Raw genomic sequence first — 22,549 nt, forward strand, 5'->3', positions numbered from 1 at the left:
TATACTCTCTTATCTTTAAGATAAGATAAGATAAGATATTCCTTTATTGACCCACATGGGGAAATTTCATTGGTGCAACGCAGGTAGATACAGAGGTAGATACAGAAGAACAGATCACTTATAGGAAGTCTGAAAAACACTTTCAGTAGAAGATCTCCTATAAATAAACAAAAACTCCCATAGACAAATAAATACATAAATACCATGTCATGTGATCACGACAGTAATTGCACATGAATATGTGTCACGACAGCACATGAATTGCACATGAATTTCACAGTAATTGCACATGAATTGCACATGAATTCCAACAGCAATTGCACATATGACAGAATTGCACATCAGTATTAGGTTAGGTCAGTATTGCGACGGGATAACGTGACGATCTCCGGGTAAGACGACTGTTCTCAGCAGTTTCATGAGTTCCTCCTTTGTGTAAACGCGGTACGGCGCCGGCCGGGGGGCGGGGCCGGAGCCGGGGGGCGGGGCCGGAGCCGGGGGACTCAGAGCCTTTATACTATATAATACTCTCTTCTCCCTCATACTATATATACTCTCTTATCCTTTATACTATATAATACTCTCTTCTCCCTCATACTATATATACTCTCTTCTCCTTTATACTATATACTACTCTCTTCTCCCTCTTACTATATATACTCTCTTATCCTTTATACTATATAATACTCTCTTTTCCCTCTTACTATATATACTCTCTTCTTCCACAGGAGGATAGCCAAAGGCGTGTCCGTGCTGACCCACGGGGCCATGGCTCTGAGGAGGGACCAGGGTCCTTTAGGAAGAACCCAGTACGCAGGGAACTGTCAGAGTGATGGGAACCACACCCACAGAGTGCCTGACCGCATCAAGTAAGAAACCATTTGTCTTTCCATTGATATATGAACTGTGTTTGTATAATAATGCTGTAAATGTCTGACATGAAGCTCGTGACGACACACGCGTTGCCATGGTGTTTATGGCCCCGGCGTTTGGATGTGCATTCGATCTGGAGCATTTGAAAGGCAGATTTTCTATGACTGAACATCGAGTAATCTGGGGATTTAAAGGTGTTTTTTGTAACTTTTCTGGCATGAAATTAAACATATCTATACTTACGGATCAGATCTGTGGACATGAGCCCGTCCACAGTAAGAATTCATGTTTTACAAGCAATATATTTAAAAAAGTTAATTTAAAGAGCATTTTACGACACAGAGAAGTCCAAACAGGAAGTGTGCGCCAACATTTCCAGCTCGTTTGAGAAGAATTGGATGATGGTGGAGGTTTAAAGGTGGAGCTGAGGTTTGAAGGTGAAGCTGAGGTTTGAAGGTGAAGCTGAGGTTTGAAGGTGGAGCTGAGGTTTAAAGGTGAAGCTGAGGTTTAAAGGTGAAGCTGAGGTTTAAAGGTGAAGCTGAGGTTTGAAGGTGAAGCTGAAGTTTGAAGGTGGAGCTGAGGTTTAAAGGTGAAGCTGAGGTTTGAAGGTGAAGCTGAGGTTTGAAGGTGGAGCTGAGGTTTAAAGGTGAAGCTGAGGTTTAAAGGTGAAGCTGAGGTTTAAAGGTGAAGCTGAGGTTTGAAGGTGAAGCTGAGGTTTGAAGGTGAAGCTGAAGTTTGAAGGTGGAGCTGAGGTTTGAAGGTGAAGCTGAGGTTTGAAGGTGAAGCTGAGGTTTTAAGGTGAAGCTGAGGTTTGAAGGTGAAGCTGAGGTTTAAAGGTGAAGCTGAGGTTTGAAGGTGGAGCTGAGGTTTGAAGGTGGAGCTGAGGTTTGAAGGTGAAGCTGAGGTTTGAAGGTGAAGCTGAGGTTTGAAGGTGGAGCTGAGGTTTGAAGGTGAAGCTGAGGTTTGAAGGTGAAGCTGAGGTTTGAAGGTGAAGCTGAGGTTTGAAGGTGAAGCTGAGGTTTGAAGGTGGAGCTGAGGTTTAAAGGTGAAGCTGAGGTTTAAAGGTGAAGCTGAGGTTTAAAGGTGAAGCTGAGGTTTGAAGGTGAAGCTGAGGTTTGAAGGTGAAGCTGAAGTTTGAAGGTGGAGCTGAGGTTTGAAGGTGAAGCTGAGGTTTGAAGGTGAAGCTGAGGTTTGAAGGTGAAGCTGAGGTTTGAAGGTGAAGCTGAGGTTTAAAGGTGAAGCTGAGGTTTGAAGGTGGAGCTGAGGTTTGAAGGTGGAGCTGAGGTTTGAAGGTGAAGCTGAGGTTTGAAGGTGAAGCTGAGGTTTGAAGGTGGAGCTGAGGTTTAAAGGTGAAGCTGAGGTTTGAAGGTGAAGCTGAGGTTTGAAGGTGAAGCTGAGGTTTGAAGGTGAAGCTGAGGTTTGAAGGTGAAGCTGAGGTTTAAAGGTGGAGCTGAGGTTTAAAGGTGAAGCTGAGGTTTGAAGGTGGAGCTGAGGTTTAAAGGTGAAGCTGAGGTTTAAAGGTGAAGCTGAGGTTTAAAGGTGAAGCTGAGGTTTGAAGGTGAAGCTGAAGTTTGAAGGTGGAGCTGAGGTTTAAAGGTGAGGCTGAGGTTTGAAGGTGAAGCTGAGGTTTGAAGGTGGAGCTGAGGTTTAAAGGTGAAGCTGAGGTTTAAAGGTGAAGCTGAGGTTTAAAGGTGAAGCTGAGGTTTGAAGGTGAAGCTGAGGTTTGAAGGTGAAGCTGAAGTTTGAAGGTGGAGCTGAGGTTTGAAGGTGAAGCTGAGGTTTGAAGGTGAAGCTGAGGTTTGAAGGTGAAGCTGAGGTTTGAAGGTGAAGCTGAGGTTTAAAGGTGAAGCTGAGGTTTGAAGGTGGAGCTGAGGTTTGAAGGTGGAGCTGAGGTTTGAAGGTGAAGCTGAGGTTTGAAGGTGAAGCTGAGGTTTGAAGGTGGAGCTGAGGTTTGAAGGTGAAGCTGAGGTTTGAAGGTGAAGCTGAGGTTTGAAGGTGAAGCTGAGGTTTGAAGGTGAAGCTGAGGTTTAAAGGTGGAGCTGAGGTTTAAAGGTGAAGCTGAGGTTTAAAGGTGGAGCTGAGGTTTAAAGATGAAGCTGAGGTTTAAAGGTGAAGCTGAGGTTTGAAGGTGAAGCTGAGGTTTGAAGGTGGAGCTGAGGTTTAAAGGTGAAGCTGAGGTTTAAAGGCGGAGCCGAGGTTTAAAGGTGAAGCTGAGGTTTAAAGGTGAAGCTGAGGTTTGAAGGTGAAGCTGAGGTTTGAAGGTGAAGCTGAGGTTTGAAGGTGAAGCTGAGGTTTGAGGTTTAAAGGTGAAGCTGAGGTTTGAAGGTGAAGCTGAGGTTTGAAGGTGGAGCTGAGGTTTGAAGGTGAAGCTGAGGTTTGAAGGTGAAGCTGAGGTTTGAAGGTGAAGCTGAGGTTTGAAGGTGAAGCTGAGGTTTGAAGGTGAAGCTGAGGTTTGAAGGTGAAGCTGAGGTTTAAAGGTGAAGCTGAGGTTTGAAGGTGAAGCTGAGGTTTAAAGGTGGAGCTGAGGTTTAAAGGTGAAGCTGAGGTTTGAAGGTGAAGCTGAGGTTTGAAGGTGAAGCTGAGGTTTGAAGGTGAAGCTGAGGTTTGAAGGTGAAGCTGAGGTTTAAAGGTGAAGCTGAGGTTTAAAGGTGAAGCTGAGGTTTGAAGGTGAAGCTGAGGTTTGAAGGTGAAGCTGAGGTTTGAAGGTGGAGCTGAGGTTTAAAGGTGAAGCTGAGGTTTAAAGGTGAAGCTGAGGTTTGAAGCTGAAGCTGAGGTTTGAAGGTGGAGCTGAGGTTTGAAGGTGAAGCTGAGGTTTAAATATGAAGCTGAGGTTTGAAGGTGAAGCTGAGGTTTGAAGGTGAAGCTGAGGTTTGAAGGTGAAGCTGAGGTTTGAAGGTGAAGCTGAGGTTTGAAGGTGGAGCTGAGGTTTAAAGGTGAAGCTGAGGTTTAAAGGTGAAGCTGAGGTTTGAAGGTGAAGCTGAGGTTTGAAGGTGGAGCTGAGGTTTGAAGGTGAAGCTGAGGTTTAAATGTGAAGCTGAGGTTTGAAGGTGAAGCTGAGGTCACCTTCTCATGACGTGACATATGGATATACACATGACCTTCTGCCCATCCACTTCATACATATTCATGAGCATATGTCCACAGTCGTTTGTATGTTGCAGTGTTCATGTTTTTTGAAGAGAAAACGTGTGAACCTCTCTTTGGTGTTTGAGCTTTGATCCCGGGAGGCTCAGGTCGTGTCGTATTCACACAGAAAAGAGACGGAAAAGAGAAAGGGAAGAGAGACGGACAGAGCGATAGAAGGACAGAGGGATAGCAGGACAGAGGGATAGAAGGACAGAGCGATAGAAGGACAGAGCGATAGCATGACAGAGCGATTGAAGTACAGAGGGATAGAAGGACAGAGGGATAGAAGGACAGAGGGATAGAAGGACAGAGGGATAGAAGGACAGGGGGATAGATGGACAGAGGGATAGAAGGACAGAGGGACAGAAGGACAGAGGGACAGAAGGACAGAGGGATAGAAGGACAGAGCGATAGAAGGACAGAGGGATAGAAGGACAGAGCGATAGAAGGACAGTGGGATAGAAGGACAGAGCGATAGAAGGACAGTGGGATAGAAGGACAGAGCGATTGAAGTACAGAGGGATAGAAGGACAGAGCGATAGAAGGACAGAGGGAAAGAAGGACAGAGGGACAGAAGGACAGAGGGATAGAAGGACAGAGGGATAGAAGGACGAAGGGATAGAAGGACAGAGGGACAGGGAGACAGAGCGATAGAAGGACAGAGGGACAGAAGGACAGAGGGACAGAAGGACAGAGGGACAGAAGGACAGAGGGATAGAAGGACAGAGGGACAGAAGGACAAAGGGATAGAAGGACAGAGCGATAGAAGGACAGAGGGACAGAAGGACAGAGGGATAGAAGGACAGAGGGACAGAAGGAGAGAGGGACAGAAGGACAGAGGGATAGAAGGACAGAGGGACAGAAGGACAGAGCGATAGAAGGACAGAGGGATAGAAGGACAGAGGGATAGAAGGACAGAGGGATAGAAGGACAGAGGGACAGAAGGACAGAGGGATAGAAGGACAGAGGGACAGAAGGACAGAGCGATAGAAGGACACAGGGATAGAAGGACAGAGGGATAGAAGGACAGAGGGACAGAAGGACAGAGGGATAGAAGGACAGAGGGATAGAAGGACAGAGCGATAGAAGGACAGAGGGATAGAAGGACAGAGGGATAGAAGGACAGAGGGATAGAAGGACAGAGCGATAGAAGGACAGAGCGATAGAAGGACAGTGGGATAGAAGGACAGAGCGATAGAAGGACAGTGGGATAGAAGGACAGAGCGATTGAAGTACAGAGGGATAGAAGGACAGAGCGATAGAAGGACAGTGGGACAGAAGGACAGAGCGATAGAAGGACAGAGGGAAAGAAGGACAGAGGGACAGAAGGACAGAGGGATAGAAGGACAGAGGGATAGAAGGACGAAGGGATAGAAGGACAGAGGGACAGGGAGACAGAGCGATAGAAGGACAGAGGGACAGAAGGACAGAGGGACAGAAGGACAGAGGGACAGAAGGACAGAGGGATAGAAGGACAGAGGGACAGAAGGACAAAGGGATAGAAGGACAGAGCGATAGAAGGACAGAGGGACAGAAGGACAGAGGGATAGAAGGACAGAGGGACAGAAGGAGAGAGGGACAGAAGGACAGAGGATAGAAGGACAGAGGGACAGAAGGACAGAGCGATAGAAGGACAGAGGGATAGAAGGACAGAGGGATAGAAGGACAGAGGGATAGAAGGACAGAGGGACAGAAGGACAGAAGGATAGAAGGACAGAGGGACAGAAGGAGAGAGGGACAGAAGGACAGAGGGATAGAAGGACAGAGGGACAGAAGGACAGAGCGATAGAAGGACAGAGGGATAGAAGGACAGAGGGATAGAAAGACAGAGGGATAGAAGGACAGAGGGACAGAAGGAAAGAGGGATAGAAGGACAGAGGGACAGAAGGACAGAGCGATAGAAGGACACAGGGATAGAAGGACAGAGGGATAGAAGGACAGAGGGATAGAAGGACAGAGGGATAGAAGGACAGAGGGATAGAAGGACAGAGGGACAGAAGGACAGAGCGATAGAAGGACACAGGGACAGAAGGACAGAGGGATAGAAGGACAGAGGGACAGAAGGAAAGAGGGATAGAAGGACAGAGGGACAGAAGGACAGAGGGATAGAAGGACAGAGGGATAGAAGGACAGAGGGACAGAAGGACAGAGGGATAGAAGGACAGAGGGACAGAAGGACAGAGCGATAGAAGGACACAGGGATAGAAGGACAGAGGGATAGAAGGACAGAGGGACAGAAGGACAGAGGGATAGAAGGACAGAGGGATAGAAGGACAGAGCGATAGAAGGACAGAGGGATAGAAGGACAGAGGGATAGAAGGACAGAGGGATAGAAGGACAGAGCGATAGAAGGACAGAGGGATAGAGAGCAAACAGCAGTGAGCATCTGTCAAACTAAATCCGCCGAGTCATTCCGCTCTCTCTCTCCTTCACACTCACCTCTCTTTCTCCCTGTCTCTCTCTCTCCTTCACACTCACCTCTCTTTCTCCCTGTCTCTCTCTCTCCTTCACACTCACCTCTCTTTCTCCCTGTCTCTCTCTCTCCTTCACACTCACCTCTCTTTCTCCCTGTCTCTCTCTCTCCTTCACACTCACCTCTCTTTCTCCCTGTCTCTCTCTCTCCTTCACACTCACCTCTCTTTCTCCCTGTCTCTCTCTCTCCTTCACACTCACCTCTTTCTCCCTGTCTCACTCTCTCCTTCACACTCACCTCTCTTTCTCCCTGTCTCTCTCTCCTTCACACACACCTCTCTTTCTCCCTGTCTCTCTCTCCTTCACACACACCTCTCTTTCTCCCTGTCTCTCTCTCCTTCACACACACCTCTCTTTCTCCCTGTCTCTCTCTCCTTCACACACACCTCTCTTTCTCCCTGTCTCTCTCTTTCCTTCACACAATTTCTCCTCCGCTCTCCCCCTTTCTTTCTCCGTCAGACTCTCCCTTTTTCTTCTTCCGTTGCTCTCTATCTGTGTATCTCTCTCTCCCTCACACCTCTCTACCCCTCATCCTTCCTTTTCCCCCTCCTCTCTCCCTTTGACCGTCTCACTCTATTATCTCTCCTCTCTTTCTACCGCTGAGCCTCGAACTCCCCTCTAGCTGTTCCCTCTCTTTCCCTCTCTCTCCTCCAACCCATCCTAGTCTCCTTATCCATCTTCTCGCTCTCTCTTTTACCACTGTATCTTTCCCTCGCTTTTCCCGCCCTTCTCTCTCTCTCCCCCTTTTCTTTTCCATCTTTCCATCTCCCTTTTACATCACTCTTTTCCCCATCTCTTCCTCTCTCCCTCACACGTCTCTCCCCCTTCTTTTCCCATGTTTCTCTCTCCCTCAGTCTCTCGCTCTCTCACACCTCTTATTCCTCCCTCTCTCCCCCTTCTCTTTTCCATCTTTACCTCTCTCCGTCTCTCTTTACCTCACTCTTTTCCCCATCTCTTCCTCTTTCCCTCACACGTCTCTCAACCAGTCTCTTTCTCCCTTACACATCTTTCTACTTTTTTATCTCTTTCTCCTCCTTCTTTCCCCTTGTCTCTCCCCCTCAGTCTCTTGCTCCTTTATACTTCCTTTTCCTCCCTCTCTCCCCCTTCTCTTTTCCATCTTTACCTCTCTCCGTCTCTCTTTACCTCACTCTTCCCCATCTCTTCCTCTTTCCCTCACACGTCTCTCCAGTCTCTTTCTCCCTTACACTTCTTTTTCATCTCTCTCTCCTCCTTCTTTCCCCTTGTCTCTCCCCCTCAGTCTCTCGCTTCTTTACACCTCAACTCAATCTGTTCATCAGTGGAATATAGTTGGACATATTGTGTACTTTGCATTGTATGAAACTAATTACTCCAATTGTTTTTCCACATTTTGATGATTTAAATGAATAATGAACTCAATCAACACTATTTATAGACTTAATTCAAAGACAAACACTTGTATTGGCATAGTAAAAATATACAATTTGTAATTATGTTTGATGAAAAATTCTGAAAAAATCTCTATTGGCAAGTTAAGTAAAAAAAAAAAAAAAAAAAGAATATGTGAAAAATTTTGAAGTTTCTCTCCAAGGACTAAAGGATAAATAAAACACTTGTAAATCAGACAGAGGTGTGGACTGGTCATTAAAGTGTGAGGCGCTCTGTTACCTGGAGATAAACGTCGTTACTGTAACACAGACATATCGCCCACAACGGAATGTTACGATAAAGACCTTTATCTCCAAGTAACAGAGGGTCCCGGCCCTTTAAAGACCCTCTGTAGACCACATGCTCTTTAGACTTTCAAGCTTCTCAAGGTAATAAAAGTAATTTGATCATTGAGTACTTGTAAGAGCTCAAAAGGCAATTAGTAAAAAGGTGTATAGAATATATATTAAAACTTTCATTAGCAGGACTCACTAAGGTTATAATACAAAGCGCTCGACAGAATTGTGTTTTCATTGCTTGCGCTCTAGATTGAAAGTTTCCCGTCGTCCTGGTGAGGATTTGTTTAAGTTTTGACACTTCTCACATCCAGTCGTGTTTATCTGTTGGAATGTCGATGTAGGTGCATTAGCTTTGCTCCGCGCTCAGATTGATGGAAGTGCAGCAGCGCGGAGCGGTTCAAGCTAACGCTCGCTATCAGAAAGTACATTATCAATTCATGTTCTGTGCCAAAGGTTTGATAAGAAGACGGGGGACATGTAATCGCCTTTTCAGCCACTTGTGGGTGCGAGGGATTTGATCTCCTGAAATATTAGCATGCTTTGAAATAGATTTGGGGAAATGTCGGGATGTGAGACGGGGACACTGTTTGCACGGGCTTATGTGGGCTTCTGGGGTTAAATAAAACATTCCTGAGATCTGCCACCTCAACGCGCTGCAGTCCGAGCGTCTGAACCATCTGAACGGTCCTGGAGACCTGTGGTCCAGGGTTTAATGCTCCTGGGGTCATCCAAGGCAAACAACAAGGTCATCGGTGAAGGGTCAGTCCAAGGAGCAGGTCAGGTTCAAACATAAGGCCTGTAACGTCGCCCGGATTGCCATTACAATCTGGGCTCCACCTTGGAGCCAGGCCATGGGTGGGTCAATAACGAGGGTCTCACTGTGGGCATAGCGTGTACATCTCTTGCTTCATCCAGATTGGTTGAATAGACCCAGAGAGCTCCGCCTGTTTATCAGTGAAATATCGTCATCCAGGACAAGGATGGTCCAAATTGGTCCTTGAAGTTAAGAAGGAGAAATGGAATGAGCCGTTATGCTTCATTTCATTGCTCCATATGCTTCATTTCATTGCTTCGTATGCTTCATTTAATCGCTCCTTCAATAGGACACTTTTCACTGTCCGGGCAGATCTGTATTCAACAGCAGTAGCAGCTTATAAACCAGGGATGGGCAATTATTTTCCTCCGAGGGCCATTTTCGAATCTAGGCATATAGCGGAGGGCCGGCCCGCGATCATTGTTGTGAAAAAATTAAAAATATCAAATAAAATATCACTTTTCTGTCAAATATAGGCTATTGAATCTATTATTTAATTCATTTCATGTCATCTTTATCAATGATACAAGTGCAGACAGATGTTACAGATTAAAACATGCCGAGGGCCACATCTTGCCCCTGGGGCCACAAACGCCAAGGTCTGTTATATACAGTCACTTCTTCTTAATATCATACAGTTATTTACATGTTATTGTGACGAAAACATTTTATTTTCGTCGTGGCTTCTCTTAAAGGTTAGAGATGATTACTCGGAGGAAGGATTGCCAATCTCGCCATTGTACTTTAATGTCTGATGATCGCGGCCTCATCCTGGTCCCGGTCCTGACAGGTACAAATGTGCACTGTCCAGCCCGTGAGTCCAGGGGTCATCCTTCTCCCGCATCAGCCGACAGCCGCCCACACCATCAATCTGTTGTAGATTTTTGCCCATGCCACAGTTTTGAGAAGGAGACGCCTGGACAAACGGGGGCGTGGACGGGCGGTGGCGGCGGTCCGGCTTCGCGCCTCTCGCTTGATGGAGCGCGGCGGGCACAATGTCTCTGTCAGTAAGAGACGGAAAAACCCCGCTTCACCGAGCGCTGAGCACATTTAGACTTTTGGTTTTACTGGAGGCGATTATTCCACAGTCAGCATTTTTAGATCATTTCTATATTTTTAGATCTCATAGTTTACAGGAAGTGACGGTAAATGGATGGGAAAAAGGAGGAAATTGAATTGCGGCGGAAAAAGGGGTCGCAGTCAAAATGAAAGTTTTGGCCCGACTTTGATATAGACTTTGACTCGAGGAAAGTCAATTGCGTCTTTATTGCCAAATTGCCGCTCAATGACGGTTGTAGATGATCGGGCTGATGTCGTTACGGCTAATGTCGTAGACCTTTAATGTGTGTGTTCTTAGGTGGAGCCTCCGGAATTCTGAAATCTCCACGGTTATTGTTTTGTTCTACTGTAACGTGATAATGTGAGAGCGACTGTGTCCAAATAACTTCCCCTGTCGAGCAATAAAGCTGATCTTAAGTTAATACCATATTGTGGAACATTCCAGCCAAAGAGCAGAAGACTACATACCGTATTTACTGGAGTATAAGTCGCACCAGCCAAAAAATGCATAATAGAGAAGAAAAAAATATATATAAGTCGCATTTTTGGTGGGAATTCACTAAATCCATTGAATTCTTCTTCCTCTGTGTCACTTCTAAACAACTCCGCAAACTCCAGAGGAAGAGGAAGTGCAGATTCTTCTTCTGCTTCGCTTAGAGCCTAGAGCAACCTCTTGTGGTCGCCAGCGTGAAAATAATGAATAATAACACACATAAGTCGCTCTGGAGTATAAGTCACACTCCGGCCAAAACTATGAAAAACGACTTATAGTCCGGAAAATAGGGTAATGCACCTTTTAAAATCAGTCGATTTCTCCGAACATATGTTAATGTTTAAATGTGATCTGGTTTTAAAGGAGGAAAAACAGAACTTTATAAGATGGATGCCAGGGAATAACCCGTGAGGTCTCATATCCACGGCCCTTAAGCGTATTGACTGAGAAGGGCGCATATCTCTGCAAAATGTTGTCTCCGCAAAGATACGCTAATCACATCTACCCTGTGGCCAAATTAAAATCAACTAATGAAATTGAGCCCCCGGAAAAGATGCGGACGGACCCCTTGAGAGGATTCGGTTTGGAAAGGCTCCGGGTCGATGCAAAAAGAGGAACGGCTGCGGTTTCGCGGAAAAAAAAAGAACTGAAAACGAACGCCGCAGCGCAGGCCGTTATCGTTACATTAAAACTGAATTGCACGCCGAACGGGGGGGGGCGCCTTTTTTTACGACCCGGCGGTAATATCGTTCACCTCGTCCGCTCCGCCGTTTCCAGGACGCGACCGATTGCCGACACGTTAAAAAATCCTTGCGCGCCTCCAAACAGCCTCATTTTCCCACCGACATTAGTTTGGTTGCTTTTCGCCGTCCCGTGGAAACGCTCCCGTCTCTGCTCGATTACCCAGCGCTCAAACGGAGGCGCACCCTGTTTATGGTGGTTTTTCTGAAGCCGTTTTCTCTTTCTCGGGACGTGGTCTTGCAGAGGAACTGTCCCCGCGGATAAAGATGTGGGACGAGGAGCAGGGATTAGAGTTTGTGTGAGCAGATCATGTCAGAAAGTGGCAAAACAAAACGATGTATGTAACAGTTTATCAAGGGGATTTGTATGCACATTTTAAACACCTGCCTGTTCACTCAAATGTGTATTATTTCCCAACTAAATGGTTTACATTAGCTGAATATATGTATATATATATATATATATATATATATATATATATATATATATATATATATATATATATATATATATATATATATATATTTTAAGTAGATTACTTCACATTTCCCTAAATTGGGTGTAAAAATGTTGTCATATATAAAGTAGAATTCTGTTGGATGAAGCGCTCGTTACTCACGGGGCGGGGCTGAAGTACCGTGTGTTCTGGGACCGTCCCGTCATGTAAAAACACTGCACATCATCGTCCCACTCAATGTCAGATTGATGTATTTGGGCCTCAAAACTCCTTCCATGGAAAACACAAATGGATACTTCTGGAACATACTTCTGTCCCTCCTCCTGTACGTCTCACTCCCTCCCCTCCTGTACGTCTCACACCCTCCCCTCATGTACGTCTCACACCCTCCCCTCCTGTACGTCTCACTCCCTCCCCTCCTGTACGTCTCACTCCCTCCCCTCCTGTACGTCTCACTCCCTCCCCTCCTGTACGTCTCACTCCCTCCCCTCCTGTACGTCTCACTCCCTCCCCTCCTGTACGTTTCAGGCCCTCCCCTCCTGTACGTCTCACTCCCTCCCCTCATGTACGTCTCACTCCCTCCCCTCATGTACGTCTCACACCCTCCCCTCCTGTACGTCTCACTCCCTCCCCTCCTGTACGTCTCACTCACTCCCCTCCTGTACGTCTCACTCCCTCCCCTCCTGTACGTCTCACTCCCTCCCCTCATGTACGTCTCACTCCCTCCCCTCCTGTACGTCTCACTCCCTCCCCTCATGTACGTCTCACTCCCTCCCCTCATGTACGTCTCACACCCTCCCCTCCTGTACGTCTCACTCCCTCCCCTCCTGTACGTCTCACTCCCTCCCCTCATGTACGTCTCACTCCCTCCCCTCATGTACGTCTCACACCCTCCCCTCCTGTACGTCTCAGGCCCTCCCCTCCTGTACGTCTCACTCCCTCCCCTCCTGTACGTCTCAGGCCCTCCCCTCCTGTACGTCTCACTCCCTCCCCTCATGTACGTCTCATTCCCTCCCCTCCTGTACGTCTCACTCCCTCCCCTCCTCTACGTCTCACTCCCTCCCCTCCTGTACGTCTCACTCCCTCCCCTCCTGTACGTCTCACTCCCTCCCCTCCTGTACGTCTCACTCCCTCCCCTCCTGTACGTCTCACTCCCTCCCCTCCTGTACGTCTCACTCCCTCCCCTCCTGTACGTCTCACTCCCTCCCTCCCCTCCTGTACGTCTCACTCCCTCCCCTCCTGTACGTCTCACTCCCTCCCCTCATGTACGTCTCAGGCCCTCCCCTCCTGTACGTCTCAGGCCCTCCCCTCCTGTACGTCTCACTCCCTCCCCTCATGTACGTCTCACTCCCTCCCCTCATGTACGTCTCACACCCTCCCCTCCTGTACGTCTCACTCCCTCCCCTCCTGTACGTCTCACTCCCTCCCCTCCTGTACGTCTCACTCCCTCCCCTCCTGTACGTCTCACTCCCTCCCCTCCTGTACGTCTCACTCCCTCCCCTCCTGTACGTCTCACTCCCTCCCTCCCCTCCTGTACGTCTCACTCCCTCCCCTCATGTACGTCTCACTCCCTCCCCTCATGTACGTCTCACACCCTCCCCTCCTGTACGTCTCACTCCCTCCCCTCCTGTACGTCTCACTCCCTCCCCTCATGTACGTCTCACTCCCTCCCCTCATGTACGTCTCACTCCCTCCCTCCCCTCCTGTACGTCTCACTCCCTCCCCTCATGTACGTCTCACTCCCTCCCCTCATGTACGTCTCACACCCTCCCCTCCTGTACGTCTCACTCCCTCCCCTCCTGTACGTCTCATTCCCTCCCCTCCTGTACGTCTCACTCCCTCCCCTCCTGTGCGTCTCACTCCCTCCCCTCCTGTACGTCTCAGGCCCTCCCCTCCTGTACGTCTCACTCCCTCCCCTCCTGTACGTCTCACTCCCTCCCCTCCTGTACGTCTCACTCCCTCCCCTCCTGTACGTCTCACTCCCTCCCCTCCTGTGCGTCTCACTCCCTCCCCTCCTGTACGTCTCAGGCCCTCCCCTCCTGTACGTCTCACTCCCTCCCCTCCTGTGCGTCTCACTCCCTCCCCTCCTGTACGTCTCACTCCCTCCCCTCATATACGTCTCACTCCCTCCCCTCCTGTACGTCTCACTCCCTCCCCTCCTGTACGTCTCACTCCCTCCCCTCCTGTACGTCTCACTCCCTCCCCTCCTGTGCGTCTCAGGCCCTCCCCTCCTGTACGTCTCACTCCCTCCCTCCTGTACGTCTCACTCCCTCCCCTCATATACGTCTCACTCCCTCCCCTCCTGTACGTCTCACTCCCTCCCCTCCTGTGCGTCTCAGGCCCTCCCCTCCTGTACGTCTCACTCCCTCCCCTCCTGTACGTCTCACTCCCTCCCCTCCTGTGCGTCTCAGGCCCTCCCCTCCTGTATGCCTCCCTCCTCACTCCCTCTCCTCCTCATACCATCCCCCTCTGTACATCTCCCTTAAGTAGATCTTTAGGGTTCGGCTCACGTCATAGACCCGGCCTCGGACAGGATTATTATTAAAGTTCAAAGGAAAACGCTGGCGAAGGGCGAATCGGTCGACGTTTACACGAGGCTCAGATTGAAAAGAGAAATGTAGACACAATGAACTCTGCACTTTCTGCTGAATAAAGGTGTAAGTTTGAATAAATACACATGTCGCACATGTCATTTATTACATTTGTACAAAGTCAGCATTGGCCAAGGCTTCGTGCTGATTGGTCGAAGCGTCATAACAGCGAAGGCCAGAAATATAACCTGTGTTAAATCCAGTTGAGTTGTCTCCCATTCACAAACGCACAAAAGTATCCTCTCTGCATGTTTAAAAAGAGTATATCCATCTGTGTGAAGACATTGGCGTCGCAGTGTTTGTTTTGGGTTGTCGATGAAGGCAGAAGTCCTCCTCAAACTTGTCATCTGTCTTATTAGAAGAAAAACACATGTTAATATTACTTATAAGACATATTTAATCATCCAAATATACGTTTTCGTTTGTTTCGTTTGCTCTTCTTCTTTGGCTGCCCTGGCATTTATATTTTTATTTTTATTTAATGTATTTAATGTATCTAATGTATTCAAAGTATTTAATTTTTACATTTTTAATTTATTTTATTTCTATTGTATTTAAATGTATTGTATTTTATTGTATTTATTGTATTTATTTATTTAGTTTATTTTATTTATTTATTTTATTTATTTTATTTATTTTATTTATTTTATTTATTTTATTTATTTTATTTATTTTATTTATTTTATTTATTTTATTTATTTTATTTATTTTATTTATTTTATTTATTTTATTTATTTTACTTATTCATTTTATTCATTTTTTAAATCTATTTTGTTTATTCATTTTATTTTATGTCATGTTATATATTTTATTTATTTGTATAGTCTTGCTCCTTTTCGCTCTCTTTTCGTCGTTGCCATTTCTACATTTGCAGAGATCATTTGCTAAAAGCTCTTTCTCGCAAACAGATAAGTGCCATTGAATTGCGAACATTCAACTGGCACTTATCTGTTTTATTTTGAAACTCTTCATCGGCATAATGTATTTTGATCATACCATTCCACTTTCTTTCACGTCCAGAGCATAGAAATATCCAAATACTGTATATTATGTCGTGAAAGACTCTGAACTCTGAGTGAATACAACACATTTCTACATTTCCGCACAGAGCTCCATGACACCTGATGCTTTTCTCTTTCCCTTTGACTCGTTCTACAAACACCGTATAACGTTTAAACGCTCGACGCCGGCCGCAGCACCGCCTCGTTTGTTCCCGTAATCTGTGACGAAGCATCAGGACCGCGGCGACGTCGTGGCTTTGGGAAAAATATGCAGATGCAGTTGATTTTTCTCCCGCCGCGTGTTGCTGAACTCATTAATCTTTCAAATCGAAGAGGTTCTGAGTCGTCATGTTTTATCTGCGTCCAAACAGGAGATTTAAATGAAAAAAAGATGGATGAACGTGGGCGCGGCTTCTTTCTCTCGCCCTTTCCCCCCCGAAACGCCGAGAAGAGCGACGACACGAGGCGACAGATTAAAACAGTCCAGCTCTTCGGATTGTGTTTATCTGTTTTTCTATTTATTTATTTATCGACCGGGCAACGAGATCAATCAGTTTTGCATGTTCAAATATCAGAAAGGTTATTTAAAGCGCCCCCTAAAGGTCGGACGACTCACCGAACTAAAACGCTGTACCATATTATCCGGACTATAAGTCGTACCTTTTTTATAGTTTTGGCCGGGGTGAGAATTATACTTATATTTATACTTCTATACTTATACTCCGGAGCGATTTATATGTGATATTATTTGTTATTTTCACACGTGCAACCGCATTTCATACTCCAGTGCGACTTATATATGTTTTCTTCTTCTCTATAATGCATTTTTTGGCTGGTGCGACTTATACTCCAGAAAATACGGTATTTTGTGTATTACTAAGAAAATTTAACTTTTTATCACAGAAAAGATCTTTTTTTTTAGGTTTATAATTTCACTTCCTGTTTGTAATTGACGACATCACATTAGGGAACGGGGCAAAAACTCATCTAATGTCAACTTTTTTTTCATATTTGATAAATACAAATATGTGAGAGCAACTTTATTTTGTTGAATTCATTCATTTGTCTGGAATGAGTGTCCCTGGTGTGATGTCACTTCCTGTCATTTTATACAGATTTTTCAACGTTTTCTCCACAAATACCTGCTCGATTGGTGTAAAACTATCATTTATATGTACAACTGGTACAAACACACCAAATAAAGTCATAATGAGTAATATGCACAAGTCATTTTCTTCGTGAACATCAACATGAGCTGTCTTATTGTGAAAAGCACTCATGAAATATCATGATTTGCTTTCGGGCCGATCAAATTTGCAACATCACAATACAACTCTGCGTGCACTGATTTTTACCTTGTTACCTGTCTTCTGAAGCTGGCCGAACTTATCCTGAACGGGGTTATCATATTCGGGAGGCAGGTTATGAGTTCAGGGCCTGTTGCCATGGAGATCTGCTCGAATAGAGAGCGAACCGGTTTGGTAAACGGCGGATACACCAGGGTTAACCCCAAAAGTTCCCGCCCTAATCCACTAATCCATCTCGTATTGACGGAACATGTGCGTGAGGAGTGGAAGCAGACGACTAATACTCATGTATTTATATCAATAACCTTAAAGAAATGACTAAAACATAACATACTTGGTCCAACCCTCAATCATTACGTCAATGACAGTCTAATCATACAGTTGGGTTTGTCTCGAAACAGGAAGTCAGACAAAAGATGCTCAGTTACAGTTTATTCGCAGTTTTCAGCTTCAGATATGCAATATTTGAAGGACCTTTTTCTCATTCAAAAGGTGTAATCTTTGTTTTAAGTCGCTCATTGCTATGGCAACAGTCCAAATGCCTCATCATCCCAGGTTATAGCCTTTCAGAGTCATTCACGATAAAGCCCAGGGGATGCCAAAAATGATTAAAACGATGATAAGTTTTAACCCAAATACGTTTCTAAATTGTGAACGATGAGACGTGGACGGACGGCGGTGGAAATCTGCGCGTCTGTCCGGTTTCTCGTCATATCCTGAGGCGTGATCTATACATTATGCATTCAGACCCGATCCAGGCCTTTTGTTTGAGGCCGGGAACACATACATATTCAGTGGGTCTTTAGTTGGTGCGATATACGTTTCACAGGAGGTGCAGGGACGTGGACTCTAAATGCAACGTGATGGAATACAACAGGAGTAACTACGCAGTGACTGGACTCAAATCCCGGCAATTTTGTGCTTTTACCGTATTTTTTTAACTATAAGTCGCACATTTTTTCATAGTTTTGGCCGGGGTGCGACTTATATGTGATGTTATTAGTTATTTTCACAACCACAACCGCATTTCACGTGTTGATTATTTTCACACTGACAACCAGAGGGCGCTCTAGGCTCTCAGCGATGCAGAAGAAGAATCTGCACTTCCTCTTCCTCTGGAGTTTGTGGAGTTGTTTAGAAGTGACGCAGAGGAAGAAGAATTCAGTGGATTTAGTGATTTGGGGTAAAACTGATGCTTTGCTAAACTTGTTAGCATGTTCTTTATGCTATAGTTATCTGAATAACTGTTCATATGTTACGTTAACGTACCAGACACTTACCACAGTTCTGTCTGTGCCTCATGTAGCTGAAGGTGTTAGCGTTAGCATACGTCATGTAGCTGAAGGTGTTAGCGTTAGCATACGTCATGTAGCTGAAAGTGTTAGCATTAGCATACGTCATGTAGCTGAAGGTGTTAGCATTAGCATACGTCATGTAGCTGAAGGTGTTAGCATTAGCATACGTCATGTAGCTGAAGGTGTTAGCATTAGCATACGTCATGTAGCTGAAGGTGTTAGCATTAGCATACGTCATGTAGCTGAAGGTGTTAGCGTTAGCGTACGTACAACTATTCACCATGTTCTCTCATCTGTTATTATTTTAAACTGCATTTCAAGATGAAATGTCTGTTCTTGGTCTTGGATTTGATCAAATAAATGTCCCCAAAAATGAGACTTATACTCCAGTGCGACTTATATATGTTTTTTTTCTTGGGTATTATGCATTTTTTGGCTGGTGCGACTTATATTCCAGTGCGAATTATAGCCCGGAAAATACGGTACGCAGTGTCTTTGACGACATGTTTCTCCTTGTCCTTTCAGGGACACGCAGCTGCCATGACAATAACATACAATAAAAGGCGCGTCATTGTGTGTATGAGATTTCAAATAACTCGACGCTCCATCCGCACGTCTTTTGCACAAAGCGTTGAATATCACGCAAGCGCTATAGGTTCGTACACTGGCTGTAGCTGACGCTATTTGTCAGTATTTTCAAACACTTTTATTTTCATGGGAGTTTTTATTTCATTGTTATTTTATTTCTCGCCAAGTTGGTTCAGGCATCATTGTAGTTGTTTGTTATTTATTTGTTTATTTATTTAATTTGATATTTACCGGTGTAAGTCATCATGTGACCACGGGCGTAGCCTCGGAAGTATAAATAGAGACCGGGAGAGAGAGGGAGAGAAGCCGTGAAACAGAACGGTAAAAGAAAAGACTGGCTAGAGAAAGAAAAAGACAAGCGTCTGCCAGAAAACCACTTAACTACCAATGGTCACATGTTGGCGAACACGGTAAATATGCTTACGTTTGTTTCTCATACTGTAATTCGTTTATTGCTGATGCATTTTCTGTTTTTGTGTAGTTTTCACGGTGTCATGGTGTCATGGTGTCATGGTGTCAAATCTACTATTAAACCTGACTGGACACAAACATCAGTATGGAGCGTGATGTCCTTTTTTTAGACCAAGAAAACCACGGTAGTTACAGTGGCATTGGATGGGAAAGAGTGTGTTATTGTGCAGTGTTGAGGCGCTTCCTGTTTGTGTGACTAATGTGTTTACGCTCAAGTGCATATGAAAGGCAAACATGTTTTTTTCTACATATATATATATTACCTTTTGATGGGGTAGTTCCTGTAAATTATGTTTTTTAGGTCAGTCAGTGGAAGTCAACAGTGACCAGCAGCAGCTTGGTTCATTTCCATCATTTTTTTTTTCATAGCCGTTCCAAAAAAGTATAAAAAAAAAACTTAAAATTACTAAAAGAAGCACAAGACGTTGTTTAAAATATGTGGCTGGAAATTAATAAACTGTTGTATTAAAAAGCTAGATTTTAAGTTTACATGTGTTTTTTGGACTGTAAAAAAACAGATCTGCTTAGTCCACGTTATCTCTTTTACCATAACTCTTAATATTTATTTTTTGGTTAAGGTTTGTTGCCGTTGATATTGAACACAATTCTCCAACTATAGGAATGTAGTGTGTGCAGCATTAAACGAGTAAAACTTAAAAAAGTGTTCAGCCTAAATACAAAACATATACCGTATTTTCCGGAGTATAAGTCGCACCAGCCCAAAAATGCATACGAGAACGCAATAGAGAAGAAAAAAACATACATATGGCCGTGGTTATTTTATTACTTGCTTTACGGATCCGCCGCACTTAGAGTTGATAAAATACTGCCGACAACGCAAAATGGCATTAAATGAAATATAAAAAGCGGTATTAAGTCAAAAGATAAGAGTGTGTGAAGCAATTTTTCGCACCGTGCCAAATCCTTTATATCGCGAATACATATTTTAAACCCGTTTAGCACATTTTCTCCAGCGCGTTTTGCGGTGACTAAGGCTGCACACTTCTACCAATGCAAAACACGCTAAATCTACTGTTACACATGTTTTGGGCAAGAAAAAACCTTTTGAAACTGAAATTATATTTATATTTCGTCCGCCTGTTCAATTCATTTAAAAATCCATAAACCAAGGCATAAAATAACTGCGGCCTAAGTTGCACTGGAGTATGAAATGCGGTTCCAAGTGTGAAAATAACAAATAATATCACATATAAGTCGCTCTGGAGTATAAGTCGCACCCCGGCCAAAACTATGAAAAAAGGTGTGACTTATAGTTCGTAAAATACGGTATATATTTTGGATTTAGGCCGATTTATCCTTTATGGACGGAAAAGCGTGTTGTCGACATGAGTCATGAAGTGTCCAACAGCCGCACATTCGACACAAAACTAACCAAAATAAAGGTAATCTGGATGTGATTGTGATGAGAATGAGTCCTTGGTTTGTACAGCCGGCTCGTTTGTACGTGACGAATTCAGAATAGTCATTTTGAGCAGCTGTATTCTGCTACAGTTACTCAGTTACATTGGGTGATATTCAGAATACAGTTACTTTCCTAAAGCTCAAAATACGTGGTAGTCGTTCATCGTGTACTTTAGGCTTCAGTCTGTACAGTGTTTGTGAGAAGATAACATAAAACTGCATTTTTTCCTCAACAGTACTAAATAAATGCAGATGGTGAAACAAGTGCGATGTTTGCGTTCTAAAGCAACTCAATGTGAAAGTGTAAAATGTTAATGCAGTACTCTGATTGCATTAAGTCACGTGCTTGTTCACAAAGTACATTCAGTATTCTTCCCAAAGCTGTAAATACTACAAAGAATGGACAGTGAGTATATGAGTGGAATGATGCTGTGGTTATTCATTTGATGCAATTTGAAGGCACTTGTCAAAATCACCTGTTGAAATACTAAGTATATAGTTGGTTCAAAATGCCTATAGAATTTCATATGTAGGCTATATTGTCTGACTCCATTAGCCGTCATGGTAGCACGCTGCTAACCATCCTCCCTCTATAATTTCTGCTTTTGTCCCTGTGGCTGTGGCTCATTGTGTTTTTCATTTCCTGCTGGGCCTGTGCACTCATGTCAATGAAAAGATAGATTTGTTCTGTTGGCGCAGAAATGATGTATGTGATATTTGCATATAAAGAGCCTGACAGAGGCTTTTACAAGTGGAATCCTTGAGATATCTGTGCATACACTGCACCTGACTGAAGCAGGCTTTGATAAGTGTCTCCTAAAAACAAATATTACATCAAAACTTCTTAAAATAATAGCTTTGTTCACATTTCTACACACAACTCTAAACTGGGATGAAATCCTGAACTAAACCAGGTTTACTTTCTGAGATAGACTCAAATGGCCAAGTCTGATTCATTTAGTTTCATAAATAAGGTTCACTCTGAGTCCCTCTCAGTGGAAGTGCGTCCAGGGCGTACAGCGTTTGGAGCGTTTAACGCCGCACGTTTTGAGCCTTTAAGCATCAAGGCAGCAACCAATCAGTGATTACACTCCAGTGACCTACGCATTTCATCATCCAGAAGAACCAAAACAACTCATCTTGGAGCAAATGATGATTCAAGAACTGATGTTGACAAAAATCAAATGATTAATTGTGTTTTTGTAATTTGTCCTATTTTGTTTCCCTTAGACCGTTTGGGTCGCGTAGCGTGACGTCCTGAGCAGATGCACGAGCAGCAGTTTCAGGGGCAGTGCTTTTGCCTGTAGTTTGAAGTTGACATTTGCTTTTCAGCTAATTCCAATAACTGTGCCGGAGTGGTTTTATAAAAGGTCATGGTTTAGTTTTGGTCGTAGCTTTCCGAGTTGAGTTTGTCTGTTTAACCACATCTCTGTGGGAGCTCATGTGTTTCCAAAATGCCAAATGATTCACCCTCACCTTTTAGACTTCTTAGGCATTTTAGATGATTTATGTTCTTTCATCTCCGGACGACTGCAGCAGATAAACAGGGTGAAATGACTTAAATCAAAGAATCTGCATTTGCAAAGTAGAATCTCTCTCATCTCCTGATGCTCAATGATGTTGTTTTATCCCAAACTGTTTTGATCTGGTCCTCCTCCCTCTGTTCTGGGGCTATTCCCTGTGGTCCTCCTCCTCCCTCTGTTCTGGGGCTATTCCCTGTGGTCCTCCTCCTCCCTCTGTTCTGGGGCTATTCCCTGTGGTCCTCCTCCCTCTGTTCTGGGGCTATTCCCTGTGGTCCTCCTCCCTCTGTTCTGGGGCTATTCCCTGTGGTCCTCCTCCTCCCTCTGTTCTGGGGCTATTCCCTGTGGTCCTCCTCCTCCCTCTGTTCTGGGGCTATTCCTTGTGGTCCTCCTCCTCCCTCTGTTCTTGGGCTATTCCCTGTGGTCCTCCTCCTCCCTCTGTTCTGGGGCTATTCCCTGTGGTCCTCCTCCCTCTGTTCTGGGGCTATTCCCTGTGGTCCTCCTCCCTCTGTTCTGGGGCTATTCCCTGTGGTCCTCCTCCCTCTGTTCTGGGGCTATTCCCTGTGGTCCTCCTCCCTCTGTTCTGGGGCTATTCCCTGTGGTCCTCCTCCTC

At 45.0% G+C, this 22,549-nt stretch overlaps 1 protein-coding gene across 1 annotated transcript in view; it reads left to right on the forward strand.

Annotated features, from left to right (window-relative positions):
* The window catches only part of grin2da (glutamate receptor, ionotropic, N-methyl D-aspartate 2D, a), a 389,894-nt gene that overhangs the window by 197,848 nt on the left and 169,497 nt on the right, over nucleotides 1-22,549 (forward strand). Inside the window, exon 6 of the mRNA XM_072448252.1 lies at nucleotides 729-869. Coding sequence (XP_072304353.1) covers nucleotides 729-869 — 141 coding nt within the window. The remainder of the gene's footprint in view (nucleotides 1-728; nucleotides 870-22,549) is intronic.

The sequence above is a fragment of the Eucyclogobius newberryi genome, unplaced genomic scaffold (genome assembly GCF_026437365.1).
Source record: "Eucyclogobius newberryi isolate DKJ021-1_F unplaced genomic scaffold, fEucNew1.0.hap1 SCAF_16, whole genome shotgun sequence".
NCBI classification, from domain to species: Eukaryota; Metazoa; Chordata; class Actinopteri; order Gobiiformes; family Gobiidae; genus Eucyclogobius; species Eucyclogobius newberryi.